The following is a 22,251-nucleotide window of genomic DNA, read 5'->3' as shown; positions in this document are numbered from 1 at the left end:
ATCACTTCTCAAACTCACCCAGGTCAGTTCCTTTGAGGCAAAGTAGGTCTAAGAACAGAACCGGGAACTGGACCATCTTACCTGGAGCACACCCACCCTGGGCGCTGACCCGCGCAGCCTAAGCCGCTGCATGGAGCCTCCGCATGGACACCACTTCCCGCTCATCAAGTCCACACGCCCGGGTCTCCTTGTCACTCCCTGTCTCCGAGGAGGAGGAGCCACTGACGCTGCCTCTCTCTGGCGGTTCTCCCCTCTGGAGCCCCTTCTGGCTGGGAGCCCCTCACCCAACTCCCGGCAAATGGCCACGATGACACGCCCAGCACCAGCTCTCCTCCATCAGCCCCTCCAGAGCGGTGACCAGGATGCCGTAGCATCTGCACGTGGTAAGGGTCAGACTGCCTCCAGCCACAAACATGTCAGTTTACATAATGCAAGGAGGCACTGGCCTGCCTGGACCAAGGACAGCCCCTCCTGGGCGGCAGGCGGTGCTGCATCCAAGCTGGGACTCCTACTGCCTGAGTGGCTCTGTGGGTACTGCCTGAGGGGCAGAAGCTTCCAGAAGCAAAAACACTTACGGCTGGATCCTACAAGCACAGGCGGTGAAGGAGCTTGTCACTCCTAGGACAGGAGCTAAGATTTCCCCAAGATTTAGCCAGTGTCAGGCATGCCACCAACTGCTTCATTTGCATAATTACAAATTACACAATTACTGGGATAGGTTCTATTATTTTCCCATTTTACAGATGAAAAAACAGAAGTTCAAAGAGGAAAAGTGCTTTGTTCCAGGTCACACGCTATTAAGTGACAGGCAAGGGGTGGAACCCGGACAGTCCCAGGCCAACAGAGGGGCTCCCTCTCTGAGTGTCTGCGTTTCTCTAGAAGCCGCTCCTCTCGGGCCCTCCGCTCCTAAGTCACCGTGGGCAGAGAACTCTTCTCTCAGGGGGTGGCCGGGCCACCACCCACTTCTCTGGTTTTGCAGGAGGGTGGACTTGGGGCTCCTGTCAAGGCCTCCGGGCCTCCACTTGCACCAGGGCGGGCACGTGGGGTGTGAGCAGAGGGCGCTCCCGACCCGCACTCCCTGACCGCGCTCGCTTTCCTGCACCGCCTATGAAAGTACCACCGGGGCAGCCCCAAAACACAAATCCTCCCGCTTCTGATCCGGCGGACGTCTCCCACGAGGCGAGGGAGTCCTCTGCCTTCAAGGGCTCAGGGAGGAGATCCAGACCCAGGTCACACCCGGGCTCGAGGTCAACCACGTCATCCAACAACACAGTCAGGGGAGTGAGGGCCCGTCCCAGACACAGGCTCCAGGGAACCGGCCTGGTGTGGGGCAAGGGCTTGCTGCGAGGGCCGCACGGAGGCCAAGCCCTGGACGGCCAGAGGTCGGCCCTGCAGAGCCCGGGGCGTCTCAGTGTGGAGGTCCGGAGGTGGGTGCAGAGCAGCCCCGAGAGCTGCTGCGTAAAGGGCCAGGAGATGCGGAGAGAGCCAGGCTGCTGGGGGCTGGGAGGCCAGGCCCAGGGCCCGTTCTTCAGGCTCCTGGGGGGTTTTCAGTGAGGGACACCAGCCTCTGATTCCCACTTTGAAAAGATGGCTCTGTCTGCAAACTGAGCTTAGAGCAGCAGGAAAGGAAGTAAGGAGACAGGTGAAGAGCAAGGCTGTGACCAGGGAGGGGGCTGGCGGCTTAGAGCAGAGCTGCGCGCGGGAGTCGCTGGGACCAGGGGCGACGGTGAGATGCTGAGTCTGACTCAGCACGTCTGGGGGAAACCGAACACTCTGCATTTCTAACCAGCTCCCCGATGCTGATGCTGCTGGCCCAGGGACCACATTTTTGCATAGTAAGGGCTTGATGGAGGCGGCAGCCTTGGGACAGAGGGGCTATTTAAAGTACGTTGGGAAGGGAGCAGCCACAGCAGGGAGGGAGCTTGCTGACAGATCAGATGCCAGGCTGAGGGGCGGAGGAGACAGGCCCCGAGCAGCTGGAGCAAAGAAGAGCATGCGTGTGCTCCACAGGGAAACGGATGGAGAGGAGGTCGGGGGAGGGGTGTGGGGACCAGAGGCCTTGTTTAGAGGATGGAGGCTACAGCCCCCGTGGAGTGAAAAGCAAGAGCAGCCCGCAGCAGCACTGCCCTAGGCCAAGCCCCAGGATGGCTGGACCAGACCCACGGGGAGGGCGATGGGAGCTCCGGCTTCTCCAACTACGACTGTCACAGCCCGGCCTTTGCCCCAAACCTGAAGCCGACTGAGTGATCTCAGGCGGCAAGGCAAAGCTGCAGAGAGCAGGGAGGTACCTAAAACCCACCTGCCTTGGCTAAAGACATGGATCAGGAAACAAGCACTCGAGCGAATAGAAATAGACGCAGCAATATTATAACTAAAATAAAGCAGGGTTCTGCAAATCACACCGACCAAGCTGTGGCTTCTTGGGGCATAACGGGAAAAATCAAGTCTTAGGAAGAGGAAAAGAGAAGCTGAGTTCAAGAGACTGACACCTTCACAGCAGCTCCAGACGCTTTCTATGAACAGGAGAGTCAGAATGGGACAGGGGAAAAGCCTTTGTTCTCTATTTTTTTTTCCAGACAATTTCGCACGTGGCCACAGATGTATCATGGAACTTAACTTTTAAAAGTTCACAAAGAGATGGCATTTTCCGTCACTGCTATGGAATAAGAGGGCTCAGCATGTAATAACAGAGCCATGAAAGGAAGCAGTTCTGAAAATCAGCTGTCAGAAATCACACCAGAAACAGAAAGCTCCGAAGGAGGCTGTATTTAAGACAAAGAAGAAAAGATTCAGATGACTCAGGGTGAACTAAGGAAGCTCACAGAGGACAAGAGGTGGCATCAGGTGACAGAGAGAGTAACCCATCCTCCAGGCCCCAATGAACTGTCTCCACGTCTATGCTGAAGGTCACCCTTCGACCAGGGCAGCCCAGGTGCTCTGTAAGGAACCTGAAGTATGCAAATATTTGAAGAGGCTACCTGTGTGTGTAATCAGAAGCTTGATGTAATGAATGCTGGCGGAGGCCCGGGATCAAATAAATTGTACCACCAAGCTCTTCAGGCAGCAGCCGAACTTCAGTTGAAAATGGGATTCAGAGTTCCCGCTGTAACTCAACAGGTTAGGAACCCTACACAGTATCTGAGGACAAGGGTTCGATCCCTAGCCTCGCTCAGTGGGTTAAGGATTCGGCATTGCCGTGAGCTGCGGTGTAGATCACAGACGCACCTTAGATCTGGCGTCGTCATGGCTGCAGTGGAGGCTGGCGGCTGCGGCTCTGCTTCGACCCCTGGCCTGGGAACTCCCATATGCTGCAGGTGCGGAAGGAAGGAAGGGAGGGAGGGAGGAAACTGTTCCTCACGGGAAGATCTACAACAGAGGGAAGGGCTACGAAAAGAGAGAAAGGGGTTGGTGAGACTTCGGTATTTACGTAACGATCAAAAGCCCTGGGAATTAAAAGATAGAAGACATCTATCTGGACTGTAGGCATCTCTTCCACTAACAGAGAATCCAGAATTAGATCATCTGAGGGTCTGGAAGCACAGGCACGCCAGTGCCCTCCTCGGTCCTGCAGTACACACCCGAGAGAGACGTGTGGTTCCTGGGCTGGGGCTCCCAAAGGCACGGGTCCGTCATGAGCATCATCTCACCAGGGAGTCGGTGAGCACGGAGTGAGGGCTGACCTTCCCATCGCACAACGAGGACGGGCAGGAAACACAGGCAGTTAGTTACTCTCAGTGCTTTCAACACGACGTGCGTGTTGCCTCGTTTAGGAAAGGTTCCTCAGATGAGGTGCAAGGCTGGCAAAACCACTACGGCGGGAACGCAGACCGAACAGAGGAGACAGCTGAAGATGCCGGCGTGGCGTTACGGTGGACGAGAATAAGTCTGCCACCACCATGTCCCCACGCAGGCGACTGATCTGAAGACAGGTGAGGTTCTGAGGGGGAGACGTGAACACGGAGCAAAGAATGGGTGTCTGTCTGGATTTCCGTGCTTTCGGTGAGGTCAGGGGGAGGTCTGCGTACAGTGTGACTCCAGCAGCGCCGCTGCGGGAACAGGAGAAGGACACTGCTGAACACGCCGTCACTGGCGCTTAGGGAGAACCAAACGGGGCGGCTGCTCGCCACCCCGTCTGTGCGCGGGCTTGGGGGAACGATCTCAACTCAGTCCCGCTGGACGGCACTGCGGGCGCCCAGAATTTCTGTGATGGTTAGGGGTCACAAGAGTATCTGGCGTGAACCATCATTCTTTGGCATGACTCAGGTCTCTTGCTGTGTAGTTAAACTATCAAATTAATGGAATGGAGTGATGGTTTTTATTTTTTTATTTATTTTTCCTTTTTATGGCCACACCTGAGGCATGTGGAAGTTCCCGGGCTAGGGACTGAACTGGAGCTGCAGCTGCCCGCCTACGCCCCAGCCACAGCAACACGGGAGCCGAGCCACAGTGCCGACCTACGCCGCAGCTCACGGCAACGTGGGATCCTTAACCACTGGGCGGAGCCAGGGATCAAACCCGAATCCTCATGGACACTTGGTTGGGTTCTTAACCTGCTGGGCCCCAATGGGAACTGGAGTGACTTTTTAAATAATAGTGAAAACAGATTTGTATCCTCACGAAAGTCACCTTCCGGGTCCCTCAACCCATGATTTTGCCACAGGACTTACGAGATGTTCAACATGCCCCCCCAGAGGAGCAGGAGGCTCCTTCTGGGCTCCCCTTGTGTGTGTGTGTGGTGGGAGGGAGTGTCACAAGGAGCGAGGCTCCCCCAGGCCAGGCTGCCCGGGCGGAGTCCCTCGAGCCACAGCCGGCTTCTCCCCATCAGATGCCCCCATACAGACAGACACCGTGGAGGAGTTTCCGGGACCACGTTACTCAGGGCCTTGAATTAAAAACAGGACAGGCTGGACCCGAGTTTCCCTGCAAACAGGCAAGTGATGTACGTGGTTGGCCATAGCAGTGGATGCATTTCCTCACAAAAATCACGAACTGAAAATGACAAACAGCAATATTCCAGTGCTGGCTGCCAACCAACATGTGTCTTCCAGCAAGAACTGCCACCGAAATTGCCTCTGACTGTGCGCTGCCTGCTGCGCCCAAGAAGGAGACCCTACGAGTTCCTCTCCTCCAGACCTCGTGTCCTGACCTCGCCCCCAGCGCCAGCCACCCCAGGGGACCTTCCCAGAGAAGAAGCAGCCGGAGAGGTGGGTTGTTTTTGACAACGCTGGAACCTCTGTTGGGGGCTTGGATTTTTGCTTTTGTTCTTAACACCCAGTTGGAACGCGTGGGAAGAACACTTGGGATGTTGAACAAGATGACGGCAGCATAATTCAGCGCCCTGCCAGGCCGGGGGCGGCGTGGGCGAAGCGGGCGGGGCGCCTGCAGGTCCGGGGGGTCTTATTTGCTCCTCCCTGGTGTTCCCCGCCTCGGGCGCACCCGCTGACAGCTGGGAAGCATCCAGCTCAGGGAGGGAAAACAATGCACAGAGAGTGGCAATCCTAGGAGGCACTGCAGAGACTCAGGACCGGGGGCAGAGAGACAGAGTACGGCTGAGTGCGGTCACTACCAAACGCCATGGGACGCGGAGCAAGAAGAACTCTCGGGTTGCTCCTGACCTGGGGGTGAAAGTGGACGACCCTGGGGGTCGCCTCTTCTCTCAACGACCTGCAAGGTGGCGCTCAGCCCTAAACTTTGAATGGAAACGTCAACTGCACCACGGCACGCACGCTTTCTAGAAGCTGTCGAATCATCCTGAAATCTGGGACTTAAAGCCGTCTCTATGACAACTGAGGATCTCAGTAAACAATAACCTGGACTCACAATAACCTTCCACTGGCAGAGACCTTAACACTCTGAAATGCACTACGTGGATATGGGTGTGAGGGCTAATCTCATGTGCCAACCTGACTGCACCACGGGGCACCCAGATATTTGGTCAAACGTTACTCTGGCTGTTTCTGTGAGGATGTTTCTGCATGAGATAAACATTTTAAAAAATTGTATTGGGGTATAGTTGACTTAACAATGTTGTGTTAACTTCGGATATACAGCAAAGTGAATCAGTTACATATATACTTACACCCGTTCTCTTTCAGAGTCTTTTTCCAAAATATACAAAACTCTCATACAGCTTTACATTAAAAAAAAAAAAAACTGATCAAAAAATGGTCAGAAGATCTAAGTAGACATTTCTCCAAAGAGACGCGAATTTACATGAACAGACTAAGGAAAGCAGACTGCCCTTCCTAGTGTGGGTGGGCCTCATCCAAACAGGTGAAGGCCTGGATAGAACAGAAGGGCTGACTCTCCGAGAGGGAGTTCCTCCTGCCTGACTGCCTTTGTGCGGGGACACGGGGTTTTTTCCTGCTCTTGGACGCTAATGGGAATACCAGCTTTGCCTGCATTTCAGGCCTGCCGGCTTTCAGACTGGAATTTACACCATCAGCTGTCCTGGTTCTCAGGCCGACACCATCGGCTCTTGAGTCTGTAACTCGCTGACTACAGACCCTGGGATTTGTCAGCTTGTCAACCTCCATCAGTGAGATAATTTCTTATTTTACACTCACACATGCGCGCACCATGGACTTTAGCCGATGCGATTGAGTAGAAGACCTTGAGACGGGGAGCGTATCCTGCATCGTCCAGGTGGGCCCTGTGCAGGCATGCAGTCAGTCCTTCCAGGGAGGAGGAGGTGGGTGAGACTCAGAGAGGGCGATGCAACCCTGGAAGCAGGGGTCAGAGGGACAGGATGGGACAGAGCTCGGCCTGCCTCTGCTGGCTTTGGAGATGGAGGGAGGGAACCACAGTCCAGGAATGCTGGGTGGCCCCTGGGCGGAAAAGGCCAAAAAGGAGTCCTTCCAGAAGTAGAGCAGCTGTCGACCTTGATTTTCGCCCAGCAAAACCCATTTCAGACTTCTGACCTCCAGAATTGTAAGGTCATAAATTTTGTTGTTTTAAGCCACCGAGTTTGTGATGATTTGTTGCAACTGCAATCGGAAACACACAGTGGCTGCGGCATGAAAGTCTGCTAGATGGATGCTGGAAATTTCTAGTAAAATGTCACTTTCAGTCTCTAAGATAAATTTTAGTCTAGAAGAACAGCAAAGAGTGATTTAAACCATGAATCAATGGCTCATGTGAGGTTCTTTTCAATTTATGTTAATACATCATAAAAAAATTATAAACAGAGCATATAATTATTTTTAACATGGGAGAGAAATCGAAATTTTTAAACATCTAGAATAAATTCATGTACAACCTAGAATTTATTTTTGGCCCTTTGAAAGAGATTCATATACAAGAGGAAACTTCTAAAAGATATCAAGAAGTGCTACCCAATAGTAATTTAAAAGCATTTTTTCCTGCAACATACAGTAGGTACTTTGAGACAATGGGTCCTTGCTATTTTTTCTAGAGGCTATAAATAAAGATTCAAAACGTGAAACCCACAGTGTACTCACACCTACTTCAGCATTTACTGAGCAACTACTGCGTGTAAGATCTCGAATCGGACAGAGGCAGACTCCCCGACACCAGGGGTCCCTGCAGGGTGAGGGGGCCCTTCCGCTTCCTGACAGGTGCGCTAGAGCTCACATTTGAGCGGCTAAAGCACCCTCTTCAGATGTTCTCTACTGAAAAATGCTAAACCAGAGTCTAGTTCAAAGAAAAGAATTGACACTGACTTCCTTCTCTAATAAAAAGTATGTAAATGTAAATGATGGGACGGCTGAAGAGAAGGGGGCTCCCTCACCTAGGAGAGCCTGACAGGGGCAATGCCTTTGCCGTCGGAGCGGGGATCTGACCCCTCCCGTCCGTCCATCCACCCTCCCGTCCATCACTGATCCACAGCCTCCGCGCACCAGGGGCCAGGCGCGCAGACAGCATCACGGCTAAGACACACGCTCTTGGGGAACATTTCCAAACGCAGTCACTCAAGGCTGTGTTCAACGCTGACCCTCCTCTTAGCCCTGTGTCTTTCACAAGACCAAAGACTGAAGGGCGCCCCTGTTTTCTGCTGCTGCGACACATCCTACCTGTTCACACTGGCTGTGGTGATGCTTATCTGCCTGATCCCTTGTCATGCTGTCAGCCTAATGCCTGGGAGCACATCTAAGCTGTATCCTAAACCCGTGGCCCTGTGTTACCACTGCCTCGCCTGCGACACACAATAAATCATGTCTCTAAGTAGCAGCAAATCAATCCAGTTCCTGGAGGGAAGACACAGCCACAATTGGTGGCGCCTCCCTGCAACCCTAGGAGGATTTGGAACCTATGAAACAGCCACAGTTCTCCCGATACCAGCCCGAGGAGACCCTTCCTGGAATGCCGGGTCTAGCTCAGGACTCCACCTGCCACGATGGAGACGGGGACTTTCAGAGAAGGCAAGACAATGTGAAGACTGCGATCTAATAGATACAAAGAAAGACCAAAAAATGTTTGGCCTAGAGGCGTGTGAATCTGTTCCCAACCAATGCAGGAGCCCAGGCCTTGCAGACTGAAATATCAACCCTCGCCTGCCAACTTCTGTCCAGGGCCTCAGGGACAGAAAGCTTCCTAGTGGGGAGGGTTTCCAGGACATGCGGTCCAGACATTCACCGAAACAGGCTACATCCTGTCTGCAGATCCAGAAGCCCAGAGAGAGCCAGAACGCACTAATTCCCCAGAGAATCCCTGAGCTCGAATGTCACACCTTGCCTTGGGCCCCGGGCACGCCTGGGGACTGTCACGGAGACGGCACTGGGAGGTCTGCTGATTCATCCAAGGCAGGGTCCTGACGACACCTCACTCAGGGAGTGAGAACCGAGTTAAGAAATACCTTTGTTTGTTACCTGTCAAGATAATCTTACCTCTTTCGCTGTTGACAGTTTCATGTTTCCTTCCTGGTTTTTTACTATCAAATTTAGTACCAAACGAATGGACCTGGCTCAGTCCAGTGACACATACCTCTCCCGGGTCTCTGCTCAGATGCCGAAGTTCCGCCCTGACCCTGTAGAAAATGGCCCCCACGCGCCCCCCTCCCCGGCCCACGCCCCCTCCCCGCTCCCTTTCACTTGCTCCACTGCTCGGGTTCACCTCTGACGTCCTCCATATTTCACTTATTTCATCTTTTCCCCACCAGAGGCACCATTTTTTTTTTTTTTTTGGCCACCCCCATGGTGAGTGGAAGTTCTCGGGCCAGGGATAGAACCTACGCCACAGCAGTGACTGGAGCTGCTGCAGTGACAATGCTGGATCCTTAACTGCTAGGCCACCCGGGAACTCCCAGAGTAACCACTCTGACGGCAAACGGTGGTTCTCTCTGGGAGCCCAGCATCGAGGACACTGCGGACACTGACTAAACACTTCCCAAGCGACTCACTAAAGAACGGGTAACCGTGTGAAACTCCACGGTCTGCAGCCGACCTTCTCCATGAACTTGAACTTTGATTCTAAATTATCCACCCTAGGTCTGCCCTGGCTCTGATATGCTTACTATTGCTTTGCTTTGTTTTTTAAGTATTTGTGTAAATCGGCTTAAATCTTTCAGACGGTGCAGCAGGAGATAGTAGAGCGAGAGGTACAGAGAGAAAAAGGAGGCGGTGATTGTCTCTCACACTGCTTCCCAACAGATGGTCAGGTCTCTACCGAGGTTGGAAGGGGAGGGAACGAGCCAAAGAGTGTAACAATTGCTAGAGTGGCCTTTAGCCAACACTGGCCTTCGTCCTCCTATCAGTTTGGTGCAGTGACCCTGCGCCAAGTCCATTGAGCAGGATGTAATATTTTAAAAGGCCAGTCCTCGGGGAAAGCTTCCTGTTTTCCTGGCTGTCCCCAGAGACCCCACTGGCCCCACTGACTCAGGCCTCAGGCACCGAGGATGCATTTGACCCTAAATATGTCCCGAAGTGTCCACATCATGCTCGTTTCACCCGGGGACTCCTTTCTTTGAAAGGAAATGAATAAAGTTTCCAGAACCTTTTGAAATGTACTATACATTTTCCCCTGTAACACACCTCCCCAGACACATACGGAGCCACTGCAGATACAATCCCGTGATCGATGGCGGGAGAATAAGAAAATGCAGGAGACCAGACCGATTCCATTCCGAATTCCACCTCGGGCAAGGCAAAGCCCTGAAACGCTAAGGCGGCGGCGGGGTGAGGGGGGCCGTGCGAGGCGACGGTGCCAGTGGGTGGAGGGTCCTACCTGCTTCACGACAGTCACCGTCCCTGGCGCCATGGCAACCACCGAGGCGACAGCCGTGGCATCGTGGGTCTCAGTGCCCAGCTCAATGATCTGCTGGAGGATGTTTACCGCCGTGGGGTCCAGTCGGTCACCTGACCGGGAAGAAGCAAAGGGAAAACCATTAAGGTCATTCATAGGCGGTGAAGGTCACGGAACACAACGCAGCCCTTAGCAGAGGCCATCCTTGGGTGGTGCCTTCTCCTGGGACGCGCCCTCTTGGCCAGCAGGACTACCGCGTGTGGCACGGCCCAGCGGACATGCACCCTCGGTAAGAAGGTCTCACAATGCCAACCACCCTGCGAGGAGACAACCTGTGATGGCATTATCCCCATTTTATAGATGAGGCCCTCCACTGGCAAAAATGGAAGAGACGCGCCTTGGGCCTCTGGGTCTCAAAACCAGGGCTCCAGCCCCACTGTTCTGAATCCAAACCTGGTGACGCAGGACTGCCTCTCAAAACAGAACCCCTGAGCAGCCCCAGCTATGACGTTACAGGGCACAGCCGGTCTTCCCTGAGCGCAGACACCACAAGCAGGTGGCCAGTGAGCAGATGCCAGATAAATCACACTGGATGCGGGCAAAACGCCCGAGGACATCTCGACGCTCGAGCCCGTGGGCTTCAGAATTCTAAAGCAGCTTAAGCTCGGGGTTCTCTGCTCATCATCTCAAACGACTGGAGTCCGTATCATCAGGGCAGCTGCCTGCCCTCCCCTCTGCCTGGCCGCCAGCGACGGTCCTGCCCCGGCCCTCTGGCCCCGGCCATTCACTCCCGAGGAGGGAAATCCCGCCTGATGGCCCGGTCAGCATGACGTGATGAGTCTCCATCGGCGTGGGCACCCTTCTGGACGGCTTCCTGCCCGCCGCCGCACTCCAGTGTGAACCAACAAGGGACGAGAGGGGACTCAATGTGTTCTATAGAGGGTGCCTGTGGCACGTGACTGAGGCAGCGATATTAGAGACACGCACAGGTTCACTGTGCACCAGCCTGGCATCCGCTGCACACACACACACACACACACACACACACACGCACACACACACAGTCCTTCGGGGAGCTGTTTCAACTGCGCCGTGCAGCCAACCACTCTCAACATCCAAACACTGAATAAAACATTTACCTTAAAAACATACTGGTAGAAGGTTTTAATTCCTCATCCATTTACTCCCTCAGCGACCATTTATCCAACCCAGACTCTCAGCCAGGAGCGTGGTTCCCAGTGGGAATATGGACAAAGCTCTAACACTGCCTCTGCCTCGCTTTCCAGGGCTCACAGGCACTGCGACAGACTGTAAGCAAATCATGACAGCGCCTGGTGGCTTCCACCTCGGGGGGGGGGGGAGACACAGACCAGGAAGCACTGCGGCAACGTCAGATGAAGACGCATTTGCCAGAAAAAGTGCTGGGGGGGTGGGGTGGGAGGGGGCACAGGCCAGGCCCCAGAGAGCACTGGAGCAAGTGGGTGAGAAACGTAGCTCATGCTGAGAACGGCCGAGTCTGGCCCAGAGGGGCAGGGCTCTGAGGTGGTCGGAGACGGGTGCAGGGAGGCCGGGCCCCAGGGCAGTGGCCCAGCCACCAGGTTACAAAGTCTGCCTTGTTTCCTAAGAGCCAGAGGAGACTAGGGAGCCCTTAGGAGGGAGCAAGCGTGTGCTCCTGGGGGGTGAGGATGGCCAGGCTGTCTTTGCAGCCTCCAGCAATCCTGCAGGCTCTGCAGGTTTGGGAGAGACAGGCACAGTCACACCCGGCTTCAGCTCTGGGACCCTATTAACAGCCAGAGTCTCCCTGCTCCCCGGAGCCTGTGGCTCTCACAGGCTGCGGAGCCCAGATCCCCTCAGCTCAGCAGGCTGTGAGCCCAGCCCCAGCCACGCGTCTTCCCCAGGGGAGTTTTCTGCACACTTTCTCACAAGGTGGGGTTGAGGGGTTTAAGAGCTGGGTGAAATGGCCCGTTCCCACCCGCTTTCACCACGTGCCTTCATGTAATGCTCCCTCTAATCCGCCTGCCTGACCTCTAGCCCCAAACACAGGGAGGGCTGTGGGCCATGATACTCACTTGTATTCTGTTCCTGCTTTTTGAAAAGAGCATTAAGAAAAGGTTTCCTAAGCACAATGCCCGCATGGCCACTCAATTGGCACAGTGGTTTGTTTTTTTAAAACTGATCTACCATCTGAAAAGGATGCCATTTGAGATAAAAGTCCTGATGCGGGGCTGTTCAGAAGAACCGGAAGCAGCCGTCCCGGGCCTGCAGCTCCTCGAGGGCCGTGGGGAAGGCCAGCAGGCACGGCCTCAATCTCAGCCACCACCGCCTGCACTGCTTGCCTGGCTCCCACAGGTGCTGAAAGTGCCCTCAGAGCAGATGACTTTGAGGGAGGCTGGGACGGACGGGATGCCCCAACAGGAAGTCAGGTGACCCGGATTCCAAGAGCAGCCCCAGCCCCCAAGAAGTGGGGGGCCGCCAGCCCTTACAAGGACGCGACCTTCCGCCTCGGTGCAGGGAGGACAGTAAGACCTGCTTCTCCTGGGATGACGCGTGTGGACCTCTGGTGACACAGTCATGCCTCGCTGCCTCTGCTGCGGCTCTGTTCGAGAACACGGCAGGGGACCGCCACCTCCAAGCTTAACATCAGGACCACTTGCGCAACCAGAAAGCAGCTGAAGGAGGCTGACTGCTGGACACCACTCGCTCGCAATTCATTCATTCAGCGTGTCCACCAGGTGGTTCTAAGGTGCCCGGGGAGGCAGGGAGCACCCTCTCACCGCTCTCCGAGTTGTATCTCAGGTTCTGGAGCGCGGCCACGGCTGCCTGTGTGCCCTGAACGTCCTCTTCAGCTTCCGTGATGTGCAGGTACTGGGTGGAGGGCTCCTCGGCCGCCTCTGTGGCTGGCTAAATAAAAACACGGCATCACCCACGTGCCCTTCTGCAAGATCACCCGCTACCCGAAGTCCCAGGATAATGGATTAAGACAAACAATCACACATAAGCGATGCTTTGCAACATCTCATTTACCTGGCACCCCTGAGAAATCAGCGCTCCAATAAAAACCTACTTCCTAAGGAGAAAACTTCCCTTTGCATGTGCCAAGACTTTTAAAGCGGCTTTGGTGCAAAGCTTCCTGCAACACCTTCTTGCCGAAGGAAACGAGTTGTTCATCACCAGAGATGAGGCGCCCTCAGAGGTTCTCGTGTGTGCCTGTAATGCCCCCACTGCCCCCGCCCACTGCCACCAGCACTACCCTCATCCCCCCGGTGCCCGGGGCCACCTGCCATGAGGCCGAGGGGATGGGCACAGCAGTGGTGACAGTGGGAGGGAGGAGGCGACCTCAATCATGTAACTCTCGGCAAGTTTAGGTCTTGGGCCACAGCAAGGTCTCAGCCAAGCCCAGCTACTCGCACTGCTCTTATTTCTATGGGGGGATATAAATAACGCTGACCACAGAAACTCTGTCTACGCAAAATCAGGACTCACGAGAGTAGGAAAAGCTAAAGTGACATCCATAGCTATCTCACGCCTGAGGAGAGGAGAGGTAGGATGGAATTCTAACTAGAGATTGATAATCCCCTTTTTCCGGAACAATAAGGTGAGAAGCATGAATGTCACCAATAAAGACGAACAAAGAGGAGATTTTCCATACAATCACAGGAGCCCAAGTTCTCAGGCTCTAAAAGCACGTCTCAGTTCCCCGCATGGGTTCAGAACACAATGTGATTATTCTTTTACAGCCAGGCGGTCACGTTCATTTAGGTATTTCCAGCCTGACACTTAGTAGACACCCAACACACAGCTGATGAACGCGTCACATGAACAAAAAGAAGCACCTTTAAGCAACACGCCAGCCAACATGGACTGGATCCGAGGAACGGCTCAGGCTGCGATAAACGGGATGGGCGTGGATGGCTGCTGCTCCTTGGGTCCTCTCTGTAAGAACCACGACTGGGAAGGACACTGCCCTACAAGGCATTCCTCAGAGCCTGGCGACAGCCCAGCTGCTGGAACAGGCATTCTGTCACTACACGGGGACCACTCCCCCCAGCTGGTCCACCCCTTGCCTAGCTCCTTGGCTGCCCTACCGTCTCACTTCCCGGGTCAAACGCATGGCTTTGTGTCAACTATTTCTGTGGAGCTGTGGCTTTGCTGGAGGTGTTGGGGTCCGCGAGAAGCGAGCGCTCCAGAGGAAGGGACGCTGCTGCACACACCAACATAGGCACCAGCTGGCCAAGAGAGAGGGCGCCTTACATCGGAAGCGGGCCTTCCAACGGCTCCTTGAGAACGAGCAAATCCCCACAAGCATGAACTTGAAACACCAGAGCATGTGTCTGAACACAAGTCCAAGTGTGAACTTGACCACATCTTCTCCTGTAGATGACGAGGTGATGCTGATGTTGGTGACACCACTGTCACCACCACTCACCACAGCAGGTGCCATAACTACGACACCACTGCCTCACTCGAAACACTTAAGAAGTAGTAATTCCTTGATAGCTTCACACAACTAAGTGCCATGTACTGCAGGCCTACCGGGGACTAGCCAGTAAGCCCAGCATTTTCTATACAGTGTCTCTCAATCCTTTTGACCTCTTAGGGATCATTGGCTTTACCGTATAGGTAAGAACTTAGAGGGCTCGGAGGTTAAATAAAAAGTGGCTCAAGGTCAAACCATTTACAGGAAGAGCCAGGATTCAAAGTGAAGTCTGTCAAACTCCAGAGTATGTACACCTTCAATTTTCTTACAGAAAACGTCAAACATACAATGGAGAGGTGAATCCCATGTACACATCAACCAGTTTCAAGTTAACCAGCTCCTGGCCAGTCCCGTTTCACCTGTGTCCTCAGGCACACCACACAACTGCCCTTTGATCCTGAAGCAAGGTGGGTGTCGTGTCGTTTTATCTAAGTATTTTCGAATGCATCTCTAGGAGATGAAACTCTTCCACCGCAGGGAGTAAACACTAACCACACTCGGAGCAACCACAGCAACCCTAACACGTCAGTGCAATGACTGCAAAGAGCCCTTTTTTGCAGTTCTTTTGGCCGTTAGGCCTTATCCCACTAGGGAGGGACGACCCAGTTTCTATCTTAAAGTCTCCTGGAATAGTTCCTCTCTACATAGTTAGGCCATCGTTTTGCTAGACAGTCAGGATAATTTATTTCCTTCTGCTCTCGACTTAAATTTAGTTTTGTGCTGATTACTGTACAAAATACTTGCACGGTTTCAGTCAAATCTGCCCAGTGGGTCTGCTGAGAGGGTTACCTTCTCTTCTACCCCGTCCGTCTTGTTACCTCCCTGCCTTTTCTGCCAAGGACCCCCCCACCGCCCCCTTATGATTACTTTACTTTGAAATAATTTTAGACTTGCAGAAGAGCTGCAAGGATAACACAGAGAGTTCCCGCACAGCCTCCAGGCGCCATGTTAACGTCACCAGGGTACAGAGCTCAAAACCAAGGCGTTAACACCAGCGCAACAGCATTAACGAGGCCCCAGGCTCTAACCAGAGTCCCTGCTCTTTCCACTGGAGTCCTGTTCCCGGCCCAGGATCCAATCCAGGATCCCACGGTGCATTGAGCCGCCAGGCTTCCGCCATCCCCTCCAACCCGTGACGGTTCTTCAGTCTCTCCTTGCCATGACCTTGGTACTTCCGAGACCTGGTCAGGCGCTTGGCCATCCACACCAGCACATCATCTGGATGCATCTGGTGGTTTCTCACGCACAGACAGAGGCTGAGGATTTTCTTTTTCTTTTTCTTTTTTTGGAAGAACCCCAAAAGGTGAGTGTCCTTCTCATCACATCGCACCAGCTGGTAGGTGAAGTCTTTCTGTCTTCTTCCCGCTGAGGATGCTGACCTCAGTCACGTGCTCAAGGTGGTGTCGGCCAGGTATCTCCACTGGGAAGTTACTACTTTTCTCGCTATAATGGAGAATGATTTGGAGAGGTATTTTGAGCCTACACAAATATTCTATTTCTCCTTAAACTTCTGTCTACTCATTTTAGCATTTATCAATGGATCCTGCCTGCTGCAGTCATTACTGTGGTGTTTTGGGGGGTTTTTTTGGTTTTTTTTTTTTTTTTGCTTTTTAGGGCTGCACCCTCGGCATGGAGATTCCCAAGCTAAGGGGTCTAATCGGAGCTACAGCTGCCGGCCACAGCCACAGCCACAGCCACGCCAGAGCCGAGCCACGTCTGTGACATACACCACAGCTCATGGCAATGCCGGGTCCCAACCCACTGGGCAAGGCCAGGGATTGAACCCGCAACCCCATGGTTCCTAGTCGGATTCGTTTCCGCTGAGCCACAACGGGCACTCACACTGCAGTGTTCTAATAGCAATTTTCTACTTCCTTCATTCTTTCTACATTTATCAATCAGAATTATTCTAGGAGGAGAAGCTGTTCCTTCCCCACCATTTATTCAATGGTTATTTATTTAAGTAGGACACATAAATGTTTACTTTATCCTTTGAGTTGTAGTCCAGTACCACCGCTATTTATTTCGGCACTCCACCTGCTCCAGCTCTGGCCATCAGGAACTCTCATGCGTCCTTTTGACTTGCCTGCATCTTATTTCTTTGGTGCATGTCGTTACTTTCCAGTACTGCAAAATGCTCCAGGATCATCTTACAGATGTTTTGCTTTAGCCCTGGAATCAACCCCTTTTCAAAGGGACCCTGGTTCCTTTTCTTGGAGAATCCTATCAGAAACCAAGACCTGGATACTGGGTGTGCTCACTGTCAGGGGGCGTCACTGCTTCCAGGCCCTCTAAGCACAAAACGCTGAGCCGTACATGTACTCACACATATCTGGAATGATCTGAGTCAGTCTGTCGGTGTACACACACACACACACACACACTCGCAGGCACACCGTCATATACACACACACAACACCTGACAGTCCTGCAATGGACAGCCTTGCGAAGACATCCTTTTCCCGCTTTTGTCAGTGTGCCTTTGGGAGAGGTTTCTAGTGGTGGGATTGTGTAGTGATGGGAAGAGAAACGCAAGTGTACCCGTCGTCGATACCGTCAAGTCCCGCTTCGTGGAGACGCCCTAGTGTGTAGCCCCACCAGCAGGCTGCGAGCAGGCGGACTCCCCTTCAGCCGCTCCCGCAGCGATGGCAAACTTCCGGAGTCTCGCCAGTCTAACAGGGAGGAGATTCTACCTCTGTCTGGTGTTAACTGCTTTTACCATGTGTGTGGGTGATCGTGCTTCCAGATCTGCAAGGCTGTGTACATTTCCTTTTCCATGAACCTTCTCATCTCGTGCCCATTTTCCCTTTGGGCTGTTGATCTCTTTCATCAGGTTTCTAGAAGCTTTTTACAATGTGAAGATACTCATCCTTTTTTCCACGATAGGACTGAAAATCTTTTTTGTCATTTGTCTTGCTATGAGTTCTTTTCCATAGAGCTTTAAATTGTTTTTCATGGCCTTAATTTCTTTGCGATCTTTTCCCTAATTGAATCTGTATTTTGAGCGATAATTAAAAGTTCTCCATAGTCCCAATTTATAAATGGATTCACCTGCGTTTCCTACGGGCCTGTGTTAAATATCTCCTTCTTTACACTGAAACCTCTGATCCTTTGCTCCAGGTTCTCTATGTAGAGGCCACTGATGATTGCATGCTGATGTCCTGATCTGCTGCTCATTGTGTCTGGTAGCTTTTTAGTCACACTTCTAGATTTTCAAAAACATAATCCTGTCGGAGTTCCCGTTGCGGTGCAGAGGAAACAAATCCAACTAGGAACCATGAAGTTGTGGGTTTGATCCCTGGCCTCACTCAGTGGGTTAAGGATCCGGCATTGCCATGAGCTGTGGTGTAGGTCGCAGATGAGGCTTGGATCTGGAGTTGCTATGGCTGTGGCTGTGGCTGGCGGCTACAGCTCCGATTAGACTCCTAGCCTGGGAACCTCCATATGCCACGAGTGCAGCCCTAAAAAGACAAAAAAACAAAAAACAAATCCCACATAATCTGTCTTCTCTCCCGATTCTTTGTCTCCATTTACTCTGCCTCAGCTACACACCCGTAGGCCTGCTCATCTTGTTTCCAGCTCTAAGGAGAAACTCCCAGCGGAAGATGCTGGCTTTGGGGCTGAAAATGCATACATTTCGTTTTTCATCTTAAAAACGCATTCATCAAATCCGACTTTATTGATTGTTTCATCAGTGGATGCTGATTTTTGTCAAATGCTTTTCCTGCATCTCCAAAGATGGTCATTTCATTTTTCTCCCTCATTCTATTACCAGGATGGACGACATCAACCCCCATGCCTGCCTACTGAACCCCTCTTCCCTTGTATTCTCGAATAATCCCCACATGGTCATGACGTGGGTTTTTTTTTTTTTTTTTCCTTCATAGCTTGTTGGGTTTGTTTCAAAGCCCTTACTCTTAACCACTGGATGCTCCAGTGCCCCAGACAGCCCTTAGGAAGTGGTTCTCCAGGGAGGTGATCCTGACCCCTGGGAACACTGGCAACGCCTGTGATATTTTTGGTTTTCACAACCGGGGATGCTCGTGAGCGTCGTGGGTAGAAGTCAACGGTGTGACTAAACATCCTAAAATGCACACGCAGCCCTCTACAACCAAGAATTATCCAGACCGTAGTTTTAGCAGGACTGAGTTTGAGACATTCTGCCTGACGTAAAATGCAATTTGGTAGTGCCCCCTAGTCCTTGAAAAGAGAAACAGCTGCTGGCTTTTAAAATGCAGGTACGGGCTTTTATAAAATTAAAACACTGGTTCCAGCACCTGAGAGGAAAGCAAAGGTAGGAGCACATGCCTGGGCAGAGGGAGAGGAGGGCCAGGAGCAGCAAAAGGGGCCCTCCCTGCTCCCGGGAATGCGCTCTTCTTTCAGAGGCAATCCCTGAAAGCCTGGATGCGTGATCACAGAAGTGAAAATACCAAATGAGGCCAAGAAGGACATGCACGAACCAGCCCAAGCACCACCCAGACCAAGAGGGGACACGCATGGCCTAGACCTCAGCCAGTGGTACCCCCAGATGTGAGACAAGCTTCGAAAAGACTTCCAAGTTTCCCACCAGAAAACCCACTGCCTGGAAGAACAGCCGTCCGTGCCCAGCACCGGGCCTGCCTGGCTTGTCATCCGCATTCAGGAAAGTCCTGACCAATATGGTGCTTTCACAAGAACCTCCCTGAGTTCTCTTGTGGCGCAGTGGGTTAAGGATCCAGCGTTGTCACCGCGGCAGCCTGGAAACGTCCACATACCGCAGGTGCAGCCAGAGCAAAAACAACAACAAAAAGTACCTCCCACTTGGGCTCTCCCTCGTTCTCCACCAGCTTCAGGCCATGCTTGTTCTTCAAGTGCCTGTTGAACTCCCATTTGGTGCCATAAACGAAGCTGCACACAGGACACTTCAAACCACCTGGAAGCAGAGGTTAAAAGAAGTATTCAGAGCACAGACATTCTGCCTCCCAAACGCGCGAATCTACGGAACGCATTTTTTTTGTCTACAGCACTTACACTCAAGCCAAGCTTACCTTAATAGTTAGCCGAGTAGCAACACAATGGTAACACCATAGTCTGTGTGTTTTTCAGGGCAGAGGTTTTAAAACAAAGTTTTGTTTTGTTTTGTTTCATTTTTTGAACGAGAATTTGCAGAGAATTTAACGTACACAATATTTTAGGTGCCAGGGAGAATTCAGATGACTAACATAATTTCTTTGGCTGAGGGGATAAGCAACTTGAATTTCATGCTTTCACTCAAAAATTACAAATAAGTTAGAAAGTAAGCCCTGAAGGACAACAGGTGCTTTTTCTCAATCTCCTTTGTGCCCAAAATCAACATCAAGGGCCGGATTCTCAGTTTCCTCCACATAAGAAGCCAAGTCAGTGGCACGAATTCCCACGTGAATATCCCAGTAAAAGACCGATTAAAAAGATGGTCACCTCCTGGAGTTCCCGTCGTGGCGCAGTGGTTGGCGAATCCGACTAGGAACTATGAGGTGGCGGGTTCGGTCCCTGCCCTTGCTCAGTGGGTTAACGATCCGGCGTTGCCATGAGCTGTGGTGTAGGTTGCAGACGCGGCTCGGATCCCGCGTTGCTGTGGCTCTGGCGTAGGCTGGAGTCAACAGCTTCGATGAGACCCCTAGCCTGGGACCCTCTATATGCCACGGGAGTGGCCCAAAGAAAGCAAAATGACAAAAAAAGATGGTCACCTCCTGAAACGTCCTCATTGATTTAACTAAACTGTACACATGTTTCAGGAAGTGTATGAATGCTTTAATGAGAAATTCTGGGATTAAAAAACCAACCAACAAACAAAAAAAGATGCCCCTCCCCCCCAAACCAACTGTCACACAAAAACTATCTTTCTAAAATTACATCAGAAGCAGCAACTAAATTAGGAGCTGGATAAAAAGCAGTTCTTTACTTCATTTATTTGAAGTTTTGTTGACTTACACTGCAGTGCTGGATTCAGGATTTAACACGTTGCACTTTCAGAAGCAAACTCTAGCCCCTTGGGAGGCTAAGGGCAGCCCAGGCACTAGCCTCCAAATCTACCACGGTATTTAGAGGCTGGAGTCAGGCTAAGGGCCGGCACCACCAGGCTTACCCCCTGAGCGGGGCAGGGGCAATGAGACGGGACCAACAGGTCCCGAGCTGGTCTCTCATGGCCACTGTTGGTCTACCCTCTACCCAGCAGACAGGCTGGTCTTAAAAACTGTCACTATGCTGTACAGAGAAATTAACACAACACTGCAAATCAACCACACTCTAATAACAATTTTAAAAATAAAAATAAAAACCATGAATGGAATGGCATCTCTCACAGGTATAAAACCCTCCAGTGGCCCTCCCTCACACCCAGAATAAAATCCCAGCTCCGTGCTGTGGCCTGTGACCCCTCGTGACCCCGCCCCTGCCTCCCTTCCCAGCCCTGTCTCCTCCCTCCCCCTCTCTCCCATCCTCTCCTCTCCTGCCTTCTGCATTCACCAAGCTCCTTCCCTTCTCAGAGCACCTGCTCTTGTGGTACCTGCTGTCGGTCTGGCTGCTGACGGGGTCACCTGTCTCTGAGGGGCCTGCGTGCTCTCCTGTGCCCTCTGAGCATCAATATTTATTTCTTGCTCACTGGGGTGCTAAGGAGGAAGTGGAGGAACTCTGCTGATGACAGGCTGTCTTAACAAATTATGTAAGAATGAGACAGATCTCACAGGACACATCATGTGATGTAAACATCTCCTGGATGCAGGTATGATATGCTCGTTCTCCCAAATCAACCCCGTGTCAGTGGAATCTTAGAGAGCACTGTCCTGTAACTGGGGTGTCTTGTCTGTCCCCTGAGCTGGTGGGCGAGTCCCCACACAGTCATAAGCAGGAATGGAAGCCAACCCAGGTGGCGAGGGGCGGCCCCTCAAACCCTCCTGAAGCTTTAGACTCCAGCGCTGGGAGGGCACAGGAGAGCACGCAGGTCCCGCAGAGACAGGCGACCCAGTCAGCAGACAGACCGACAGCAGGGTACGGCAGAGACATGGGGCAGAGTCAGCACAAAGACTGGCCACAGACACCAAGTTCTAGGCTTCCAGAATATTCTACAGACGAGGCAGCGCATATGCTGTTTTCTGAAACTCAAACACACTGTGCCCTTTTTTTAGGCAAGATCAAATGGACTTGTTCTTTCTTGCCTGGAGGATAATTAAACTTAGTGTTTAACCTTCTTTGTTACTGCTTATTAATCACCTAAAATGACGTCTTTTCCTGTGATCATCTTTTAAAACCCTCCAAGGTATGAGACCCACTATATTCTCTCTTGGTTAAGCTGACGTTGCTTCCATAAAGACTTAACACGAAGCAATGAACACGAGCTAACTACCTAAGGTGAGATGTAGGCTTTAAAATGAAATTAAAGATTCTTTCTGGGGTATTCTTTAATGGGAACTAATTTAGGGAGAAAAACATCCTTATATTATGTTTAAATTAAAATTAATGTAAGAATGCCCCCACATTAATTAAAACTTCCGCCTTTACCACGGTGGCTTTAATTAAAGAACAACAAATGGAAATATGTAATCTAGGCTGAATGTGTA

The 22,251-nt window shown here is 52.2% G+C and overlaps 1 protein-coding gene across 4 annotated transcripts in view; it reads right to left on the bottom strand.

Moving 5' to 3' along the window:
• ZFAT (zinc finger and AT-hook domain containing) overlaps positions 1-22,251 on the bottom strand; it is a 157,450-nt gene that overhangs the window by 12,330 nt on the left and 122,869 nt on the right. For all 4 annotated transcript variants that reach the window (XM_047783202.1, XM_047783205.1, XM_047783203.1 and 1 more), the window contains 3 exons: positions 19,471-19,589; positions 12,975-13,101; positions 10,183-10,313 (listed from right to left, as the gene is read on the bottom strand). In XM_047783202.1, coding sequence (XP_047639158.1) covers positions 10,183-10,313; positions 12,975-13,101; positions 19,471-19,589 — 377 coding nt within the window. The remainder of the gene's footprint in view (positions 1-10,182; positions 10,314-12,974; positions 13,102-19,470; positions 19,590-22,251) is intronic.

This window comes from Phacochoerus africanus, chromosome 6, assembly GCF_016906955.1.
Source record: "Phacochoerus africanus isolate WHEZ1 chromosome 6, ROS_Pafr_v1, whole genome shotgun sequence".
Taxonomy (NCBI): Eukaryota; Metazoa; Chordata; class Mammalia; order Artiodactyla; family Suidae; genus Phacochoerus; species Phacochoerus africanus.
The sequence above is the reverse complement of the archived record's forward strand: the minus strand, read 5'-3'. Positions and strand labels throughout refer to the sequence as shown.